The sequence below is a fragment of the Lupinus angustifolius genome, chromosome LG13 (assembly GCF_001865875.1).
Source record: "Lupinus angustifolius cultivar Tanjil chromosome LG13, LupAngTanjil_v1.0, whole genome shotgun sequence".
Lineage (NCBI taxonomy): Eukaryota > Viridiplantae > Streptophyta > Magnoliopsida > Fabales > Fabaceae > Lupinus > Lupinus angustifolius.
Window position 1 is genome coordinate 12266320 of NC_032021.1, and position 10562 is coordinate 12276881.

The 10562-nt window shown below is 37.0% G+C and overlaps 1 protein-coding gene across 1 annotated transcript in view; it reads left to right on the forward strand.

The window, feature by feature from the left end:
• LOC109325268 (ras-related protein Rab7-like) overlaps window positions 4789-10562 on the forward strand; it is an 11109-nt gene continuing 5335 nt past the window's right edge. The window contains exons 1-4 of the mRNA XM_019557528.1: window positions 4789-4930; window positions 5042-5068; window positions 5720-5819; window positions 6195-6341. Of these exons, the coding sequence (XP_019413073.1) occupies window positions 4881-4930; window positions 5042-5068; window positions 5720-5819; window positions 6195-6341 (324 nt within the window). The 5' untranslated portion in view covers window positions 4789-4880. The remainder of the gene's footprint in view (window positions 4931-5041; window positions 5069-5719; window positions 5820-6194; window positions 6342-10562) is intronic.

Genomic DNA, 10562 nt, shown 5'->3' on the forward strand with positions numbered 1-10562 from the left:
GTTCTTAAGGCCAAATAGCATGACCGTATAACAATAAGTTGCCTGATCACTAATGAAAGCGGTCTTCTCTAGGTCTGGTGGATGCATCAGGATCTGGTTGTAGCCTGAGTAAGTATCCATAAAGGATAAGTATTGGTAGACTGAGGAGTTACCCACTAGACGGTCGATGTTAGGAAGAGGGTATGGGTCTTTTGGGAACATCTTGTTCAGGTCTATGTAATCTACACACATTCACCATTTCTCGAAGGGTTTTTTGACCAATACCACATTTGCCATTGTCACTACCGATTTTTGTGTGGGTGTGACGAGAAATATGCAATTAAATACAATGGAGTCGCCATTGATGTTTTTTAGAGGGAAAACATGAAAAATCAATTTTTGAAAATATAGTTGATTCACTCAAAAATAGAAATTGAGTTCGGGAGTCGGTTAGGGATGAGAAAGGTATTAGGCACCTCATACTGCCCGTTGTAAAAACGGTACCTAGATCAGTTATGTGGATATTTATTCAAAACATTAATTTTACCCTCACATTATTAAACAAAATAAAGAGAGAAAAAAAACAATTTTTTTGTGGGCCTGACAGAGAATTAACTACTCCTACGTATCTCTAGCTGCAATAGAGAAATCAAGGCTATGTAGTTCTTTCCGAAAATAGTTGACCTGTCAATATATTTTTATGTATTATTTTTTATAATAGGATAAGATAACGCGACAGGGCACCAGTCCCACAGGGCACTAGTCCCACAGTGCACTACTTCTCCTTGATTTAGTTAAATTATTTTGAAAGTACCAATTTAGAGTAACGCGACAGGGCACAAGTCCCATAGGGCACTACCCTTTATTGGTTTAATTAAGTTATTTTGAAAGTGCCAATTTAGAGTAACGCGACAGGGCACAAGTCTCATAGTGTACTATCCTTTATTGATTTAATTATGAAAATACTAATTTAAGGTGGCGCGACAGGGCACAAGTCCCATAGTGCATTACCTCTTATTGATTTAGTTATGAAAATGTCAATTTAAGGTAACGCGACAGTGTACAAGTCAAATAGTGCACTACCTCTTATTGATTTAGTTATGAAAATGTCAATTTAAGGTAACGCGACAGGGCACAAGTCCCATAGTGCATTACCTCTTATTGATTTAGTTACGAAAATGTCAATTTAAGGTAACGCGACAGGGTACAAGTCTCATAGTGCACTACCTCTTATTGATTTAGTTATGAAAATGTCAATTTAAGGTAACGCGACAGGGTACAAGTCTCATAGTGCCCTACCTCTTATTGATTTAGTTATGAAAACGTAAATTTAAGGTAGCGCGATAGGGCACAAGTCACATAGTGCATTACCTCTTATTGATTTAATTAAGAAAATGTCAATGTAAGTTACCACACAGGGCACAAGTCCCATAGTGCACTACCTCTCATTGGTTTAGTTAATTTAGTTTGGAAGTGCCAATTTAGAGTAACACGACAAGGTACTGGTCCCATAGTGCACTATCCCTTACTGGTTTAATTTTAAAAATGTCAATTTAATCTAACGCGACCGGGTACAAGTCCCATAGTGCATTACCTCTTATTGATTTAGTTATGAAAATGTCAATTTAAGGTAACGCGACAGGGTACAAGTCCCATAATGCACTACATCTTATTGATTTAGTTATGAAAATGTAAATTTAAGGTAGTGCGACAGGGCACAAGTCCCATAATGCATTACCTCTTATTGATTTAATTAAAAAAATGTCAATGTAAGTTACCCCACAGGGCACAAGTCCCATAGTGCACTAACTCTCACTAGTTTAGTTAATTTAGTTTGAAAGTGTCAATTTAGAGTAACGCGACAAGGTACTGGTCCCATAGTGCACTATCCCTTACTGGTTTAATTTTAAAAATGTTAATTTAATGTAACGCGGCAAGGTACAAGTCTCATAGTACATTACCTCTTATTGATTTAATTTAGTTATTTTATATTGCATTTACTTATACACCAAAACATATTAATAATTTATAAAAGAGAAAAATAAAACAAATAGATCAAATAAATAAATAAATAAAACAGAAATAATAATATAATGAATAAATGAATAAAAAAACGAATTTTAAAAATAATAAAAAAGTGAGACAAAAAACTAACATACACAAAATGCAAAGCATACATAAATAAATAAAAACCAGAATAAAAAAACAGAATAAAAATAATGATTAAATAAAAAATGAAAATAAAATAAATAAAAAACGAAAATAAAATAAATAAAAATAAAAAATAAAACAAAAATCTACATAGTAAACTAAGGAATTAGGAATTGAAATTGAGGGTTTTAGGATTGGGGGTTTCAAATCAATTTGGGAATTTTTAGGGTGAAAATAATTTGGGGTTCAAAGTGAAATTAAATTGGGGGTTTAGGGTAAAATCAATTTGGGGGTTTAGGGTTAGGTTAATTTTGGGGTTGATGGTAGGAACAGGGGGAGGGATGGTGGTTGCCGCCACTTGGCAGCCAGCCACGGTGGCGGCGTTGCAGCCAACCGCGAGGATTGCCGCTAGACAGGGCGATCCAACCCTCTATTGGCACGGCTAGGACAGTCAGCCCTCCATGGCGGCTGTCCGGCCCCTCCTTTACCACGGTGGGGCTGCGACGGTGGCTTTAGGCGGAGCCGGAACCGTCCAGCCTCTCTTTCACGATTGCAAACAGAAAAATTGCAATAACAACACAAAATGTACGCAATATTACGGGCAATGGAGAAAACAAAAAAAATGTACCTAGAAGAGAACTTAGATGGAGTGAAAGCTAGGTAAGAGCTTTGTGCTTCTCTATCCTCTTCTTCTCTCTTCTTTTTTCTCTTCTTTGTGTTTTCTCCTCTTTTTGCCTCCTTCTCCCCAAATTTCAGATTAGGTCTAGGGTAGTTTCTAAGTTAGGCTTAAATAAGGGGTGGGGATTAGGGTTTCTGGTTGGGCTAGGGACAAAGCCCAATTGCCACAAGGTTTAAAATTCAAAATCCCCCCCCCCCTCCTTTTTTGTTTTGAAATAATTCAACCTGGTCAAAATTTGGTATTGATAGCCATCCAGGTGGTGTAGGTGGTTTCTCAGATAAAGTCGGCTTCCAGAAGCTTGGTTGTTTTCTGAGCGACCTCAATTGTTGTTTTGGCTCTATTTTCCTTCGCTTCTGAGCAACCATTTTTGCCCCTAGGTTGGTCGTTAGGTGCAGACATGTGGGTTACGAACCAAACGAAAAGGTCTTTGTTGGCTTTTTAAACATTCCATAAGCTTCACCCTTCGAGCTTCTAGTAGGGTGCTGCCTATATATTCCAGGTTGGTCTCAGCGGTCCCAGCTGTAAAAAGGTTTTCTCCCACTTCGGTTGTGGGTGGAATTAGGGGTGTTCGCGGTCCATTTGGATAGGTTTTTAGGCAAAAAAAGATTCGATCCAAACACGTAATTAAAATGCGGTTTGGATCGGTCTGGTCTGTTTATATTAAGATGCCCGATCCAAATATAATATGCAGTTTCGGTTCAGTTTGGATCGATTTTTTTTATAAATATTAAAATTGCACTTATATTCAAAACTCATAAAAATGACTAAATATTAAACATAAAACAACAATAAAAATAGTGTTCAACAACATTGAAATAACATTAAAATGTGTGCAACAATAGTATAAGTAAACAACTTCATAAAATAGTAATAAACAATAAGACAATAATAATAAAAGTAAATAATAGTAACAACAACAACAACAAGATATCAATAACAATAATATGAGCATCGGTAACGTAATTTTAATAGTTAGTTTCACTGATGATTAATAACAATAATACCTTCACAACAATAAAATTGATAATAAAGCACCTAGTCAGAATAACATTTGAATCCTTTTTATTTGGTTGTGGGATTGGTTTAAGTTCTAAAAAAGCGTATCAAATATAATCAATATGATTTAAAACATAGCAACATATATATATATAAGTGTGTTATAGAATATAACAAATAAAATATGGGTACCATTTTGGATTGGGACTTAAAATTAAGTTTGGAAGACACTTAAAAGTATTACACACTTAAACTTTACATACTATTTCGGTCCGGTCTGGATCGGTTTGGATCCAAGAGGTGAAACCAAAATCCGGATCGGACCAATCTTTCTTTAAAAAATAATTCCAACACGATCTAAATGCATTCGGTTTTTGCGGTTTCTTCTATTTTGGATCGGTTTTCGATTTTATTGTTGGACTGATCTGGTTTTGAACACCCCTAAGTAGAATTCTCCCTAATCGGCTTAGGCGTCTAATTCTACCAAGTGTACTCTTTGCATTCCTTTCATCGGTCGACCTTCTCCTTGCTGTGTGACTGGGACAAAGGCTCATTTTATAGCAACTCTGGGCGCTAAGCTGATCTCCTCGAGTTGTACACTCCCGAAGGTCAGGAGAAAGAAACTTCATACACAAATGTGGTGTGAAAATTACTGCTTTGAGATGATTGGTTGAGAACGAATATTATCCATTAGCTGATCACAAATCATAATTGATGCATTTAAAATAAAGTTTGAGAATTCTAGTATGAATATCATTCTCCAAAATAAAATAAAATATGATCTGAGATGTTTATTTATAAATAAAAACTAAAATAAAGAAATATAAATAGAGTGCGCATGTCGGCATGTGGAGGAAGGAAGGCATGTGATACAGGTTGGCGCCCATTTTGGCGAATTTGTTTTGCATCTGAAATCTGAAATAAATAAATAAAATAAAAAGTAGTGGGGTTGACAATCATAATTCAGAACCACCAATCACATAACCGAATCTTAGATCTTCCTATTCTTCTTATTCTTCTTCTTATTCCATTCCATAGTAATACCAATAACAAGAGTAGGAGCCAACTAAACGACATGTCGCGTAGGAGAACCTTGCTCAAGGTCATTGTTCTCGGCGATAGCGGGTTTCTTCCTTCTTCTTCTTTCCCCCTTTCATATTCCTATTCCTATTCCTATTCCTATTCCTATTCCTAATCCTAATCCTAATCCTAATTCTTTTTCTTCATTATTGTCAGGGTTGGAAAGACCTCCTTGATGAATCAGTATCCTTCACGAATCTTTATAGTATTTGAACTCGTGATCTCATGGTTACTAAGCTAAAACCTTAGCTATTGATTGATTGTGCTACTTTAATTATTACTTCATCTAAATGTGGTCCCTACTATCATCTACCATTGCTCTTTACATTATTGAACAAGGCAGCTATCATCTTCAATCATATATTGGTTTGTCATATTTTATAGTAATACACTTCTTTCAAATTGCGGACGTCATCACCTCATGTGATTGCAATATTGCACTGGCGGTGATTTCGACAACTGTGTTTCTGTGCAATTGCAGTGTGATACTGAACTAGAATGATGCAACCACATCAGGATGCAACCTAACTCCAATAGACTGCATTCAGGCTGCATCGAACCTCATCGGGCCAATCAAATTTAAAGTCATTTTTCAATCATCAAAACTTTCATGTCACAACGATGACAATCCACATTGTAGCAACAATAACCACAATTTAAAACATTGAATAATAGTATAAAATATGACATGAGATTTTTAAAAACATGGAACATTCTTGGTTCCATTCCATAGATTTGTTATTGTTGTTAAAGGTAAATGTTTAAGGGGTTTTGTTTTTAATGCTTCTTTTGTTCTTGGAATTAGCATTTGTGGGCTGTTAACAAATTGTTCAGATATGTACATAAGAAGTTTAGTCAGCAATATAAGGCTACAATTGGTGCTGATTTTGTCACTAAAGAACTCCTCATTGATGACAGACTCGTCACTCTACAAGTAAGTTTTTCTTTTACTTAAATGGTATTTTTTAAATATTTGTATAAGTGATTTAAATTACGGATTACATTACGTGATGTAGTCACAATATAGTGGTTGAGGTGATCGCCTAATTGCGGTTTGACACCGTATCACAATGATGCAGCTGCGTCGGGCTGCAGCGCAACCGCATGGGATCGCATTTGGGCCGTATCGAATTCAAAAATGTTTTTTAATTATAAAATAATTTACACCACAATGTCCGCAATCCATATTGCAGCGGCTGCAATCATAGTAACCGCAACCACATTTTAAAACACTGGTTTGTATTATTATTTTAAAGATTGTTATGTAAATCACTAAATTGCCTATATGCTTGGTGTTCCTGGTTAGTAGATATGGGACACTGCAGGGCAAGAGAGATTCCAAAGCCTTGGAGTTGCATTTTATAGAGGGGCAGATTGCTGTGTTCTAGCCTATGATGTTAATGTCATGAAGTCATTCGATACCCTTGACAATTGGCACGACGAGTTTCTCAGACAGGTTCTCTACGTCTTCTCTTTTTTTCTACCTTTGTTAGTTTCTGTGATTTGCATGATAAGTTGCTCCTTTCTAATTTCTATGCTGAAAAATATGTTTCTTGGCATCAGCAGTTGATGAGAAACAAAGAAGCTTCAGGCTTGTTAGTTCACTCCATTTTCCCATTTTTTCATAATTTTGTTTTACACTCCTTATCTTACTGTTAGACTATTTGGTGGTGTTCATAAGATTTGCCATGCAATCGCATCGTATTTTACTATCATAAATTTCACTCTTGATTTCTAACTGCTTTGAAGGAGACGGCGATAGTGAGTACAGTGTCCATGCCAGTCTTGCTTGTGTATTATCTAGATTCAGATTTAGGCATGACAAACTTAAGTGGATAATTGGATATCTTTAGTTAAGACTTTATTCTTTGGGAAGCTAGAGATTATACGGTCATTTTTGCATGATTTCCTTGATTGCTTTGCAGAGGGATTGAGATAGTCTAGGCAAACCATAATCCAAGATTTTGTGGCATTTTTAATTGCAGCCATAATTTATCACCAGTATTTCATGTAGCTTTTTTATGCAAATGATTGGTGGTTATGTAATGACCTCGAATTTGCTTAACCCTTTGCCATCTTCTACAACAGTTAGTTGAGATGCTTTTTTGCATATGCCATGAGTTTTTCTTGTGAGGTTAAACCATAGCAAGAGCCATAGCTTTACTTTATTGTCTTACTTGTCAGACCAGTATTATCATATTCTGCAGTTTTATTTTATGTCCAATAGAGAAATTGATTCTACATTTCCGAGCATAATTAGCCTTTCTCCTTCATAGGAGCAAATGGCATAAGAGTAATTCATGTGTTGTCTTTTTGTCGTCTAGTCTGTCAATCATGTTTTAACTTTTAAGCTTGGAAATAGTTCTTGTTTGTTGGGGGGGGGGGGGCTTTGTTTTTTTCTTTTTTTTTTTATTTCTTCTTTACTTGGTTGTCCTGCTTTTAGGCTCTTTGTTTTATAGGAGCCCACTTCTCTCAGAATTATGTTATTTTGAAATCACAGCATAATCAGTGTCCTGTTTCTTAGTTTATTTGAAGTCTTATATTTCAGTGAACTTTGGAGTTCACATTTGGTCTATGGTACATAATAGGATTATTATTACTAATTATTTGATACTGAGAAGACCTAATATTTTACACAGCTGGGGCTTATAACTTTTTCCCTTGCCTCAATACTTTACATTACTTTCTTCTAGAGGAAGTCTGTCTGTGATTGGCACATTAGAAGGATTTTTTGTTGGCTTTTTAGTAAGGGTTCTCAGAAAGAGAGCAAAGTAAAGTTCTGGAAAGATGTCCCATATTTCCTATTATTTGGTGTGTTTGGAGTTTGGACTGAGGAGTTCAAGAAATCAACCTCTATTCTTTTATGAGATAGACTTGTTCATCTTACCTCTCTTAGTGTGTCGCTTAGAGATGCTTTATGAATACTCTTTAAAAATGGGGAGTACTTCTTATTGTTTATGTTTTCCTTTGCTTTTGTGAAACTTCGTTCCTATTGATATATTTTAAAAAGCTTAAAAGTTGTAAACTATGTTCCTTCATTGGATTCGAAGTGCCAGTAGCTAACAGAGTAAAATAAATATATCTTTGTACAATACAAATATGAAGTTTATGCAACTCAAGTAGTGTCCATTTGGAGAGTGGAAGAGATACTAACAATCTTTGTGTTGATCTCTTTCACCTCTATTGAGGATGTGTCTCTTTGATTATTACCTTATATTTTATCCTTTTTTTAGTACCACAGAAGAAGATCCCACTTTGTAGATTAAAAGAGAAAACACTCCTAGAAGCAACTAAACATTAGAAAGTCACCCCCTCCCCATATTTTTCTGCCTTTAACATGAGTTCATAGCAGTCGCCACTATTTTGTGGAATGCCATAGAAGTTCACTTAAGTAAAGGCATCTAAACCAAACAAAAAAATAAAGAAATGACTAGAAAGAAGGAACTATAGAAGGATTGCGACCTGAGCATATCATTCCTTAGCAAAATCCATGTCTCAGTTCTCTGAAGCGTTTTGTATTGAGCATCTGGTTAATGGTTAATATAGTGGAAGAATGCTTTCGTTTATTTGCTAGTTATGAATTTGTCTCACTTTCTTATGCTTGACCTAACAACATTTTATGTATCCAGAACCTATAAACCACTGCTTGCCTCTAGCAATTAGGAAGACATGGGGAATCATAATTTCAATTGAGCCTTTGATAGGGATAAGGCTAAGGGTAGGGGTAGACCCGAAATTACAAAAGTGTATAAGAGGGGTAAGAGGAAAGTTTGGTTGTTAAATAACTAACCTTGGCTCTGTTTCCCTGGGTAGTTAGTAGTTAGGCCCTAATAGCCACCTATAAGTAGAAGGAAAGGCTTTAGAAAAGGTAGTTAGGAAATTGGGTAAATAACTGATTGAGGATTCAGTTAGAAGAGGATCGTGGGATCCTTCATCATTGTATTCACTACCATATTCTTGTATTCTTCTATCTCTTAATAAAATTGCATAAAACCCTATCACGAATTCTATACTCGTGAGTTAGGGGCATTCCTTTTCATCCCTATCACTTTCTTTCTTACCCCTGGATACCAGTGTCTAACACTGGTATCAGAGCACCATCTTGGTGCCTGTTGGGAGAATCACCACCGCTGCAGTTGGGGCTTTCATCGCATGGTTTCTACGAGAGGCATGGCTAAGGATAATGAAGGATGGGCGCAAGAGAGGGAAGATTTACGTATGAGGCTAGAATTGACGGAAGCTAGAACCAGAAAGACAGAGGACTTGTTGGCTGCCATTGCTGCCAAGTTAGGGGTAACTTCAGGGGAGAATTCTACGGGGGGAGGTAGTGAAGATGAGGTTGACAGTTACAAGATGCATCATGGGCAGGATAGATGGAGAAAACTCGAGATTCCAATATTCGGGGGAGAAGATGCCTTTGGTTGGGTGCAAAAATTGGAAAGATATTTTTCAATGAGAGCAATCAGTGAATCTGAGAAAATGAGAGCAACATTAGTGGCACTGGAAGGAAGGGCACTCAGTTGGTATCAATGGTGGGAAGGGTGCAATCCTTCACCTTCTTGGGAAAGTTTTAAGATAGCTGTGGTTAGGAGATTTCAACCAACCATGGTTCAAAATCCTTTTGAATTGTTGTTATCATTAAAGCAGGAAGGCAGTGTGGAGGTTTTTGTAGAAGAGTTTGAGAAATATGCAGGGGCCCTTAAGGACAAGGATCCTGGGTTCTTAAGGGGAGTCTTCCTAAATGGTCTTAAGGAGGAAATTAGGGTTGAGGTGAGGCTTTATGAGTTGGGCTCATTACAAGAAGTCATACATAAAGCCATACTCATAGAACAGAAGAATTTGGTGGTGCAGAGAAGGGCTAACACGAGTCAGACCAGGAGTTATGGGTCCACTCGGGGAATTCTTATAACAAGGTTGTCACCTTGGAACCTTCATCCAATACTAGCAGGAAGGAAGGATCCTCTGTGGGAAGCTACAGTGTGCAAGGGAATCAAAGGGTTACACCTGAGATTAATGGATCCAGAGGATTAGGAGAATATAGGAGGTTGTCTAGTACAGAAATGAAGGAAAAAAGGGAGAAGGGGTTGTGCTTCAGGTGTGATGAACCATTTTCCAGAGAACATAAATGCAGGAATAAACAGCTTAGTATGCTATTGATGGCTGAAGAGGATGAGGAGGATGAAGAGGAGGTGGGAACTGAGTTGCAAACCTTCAATTCTCTGCAACTCTCTCTGTTTTCAATGAAGGGATTAACCTCTGCTAAATCTTGGAAGGTAGGGGGATCAGTGGGGGATCAACCAGTGGTGGTGATGATTGATTGTGGTGCCTCCCATAATTTCATCTCTAAGGATTTGGTAGACAACTTGAAACTGCAAGTGGAACAGACTCGAGCCTATATAGTGGAGGTTGGGGATGGTCATCATGTCAGGTGTCAAGGAAAGTGTTCTCAGCTCAGAATTTTGTTGCAGAAGCTGGAAATAATTCAAGATTTTTATTTGTTTACCTTGAGAGGGGTGGATGTGGTGCTAGGATTGGATTGGTTAGCCAGCTTAGGAGAAGTGAAGGCTGACTTTGGGAAGATGCAGTTGGCTATTACTCAGGAAGGCTCAATCATCACTATAGAAGGGGATCCTGCTATGACTAAGGCAGAATTATCAGTAGGGGCTATTATGCAACT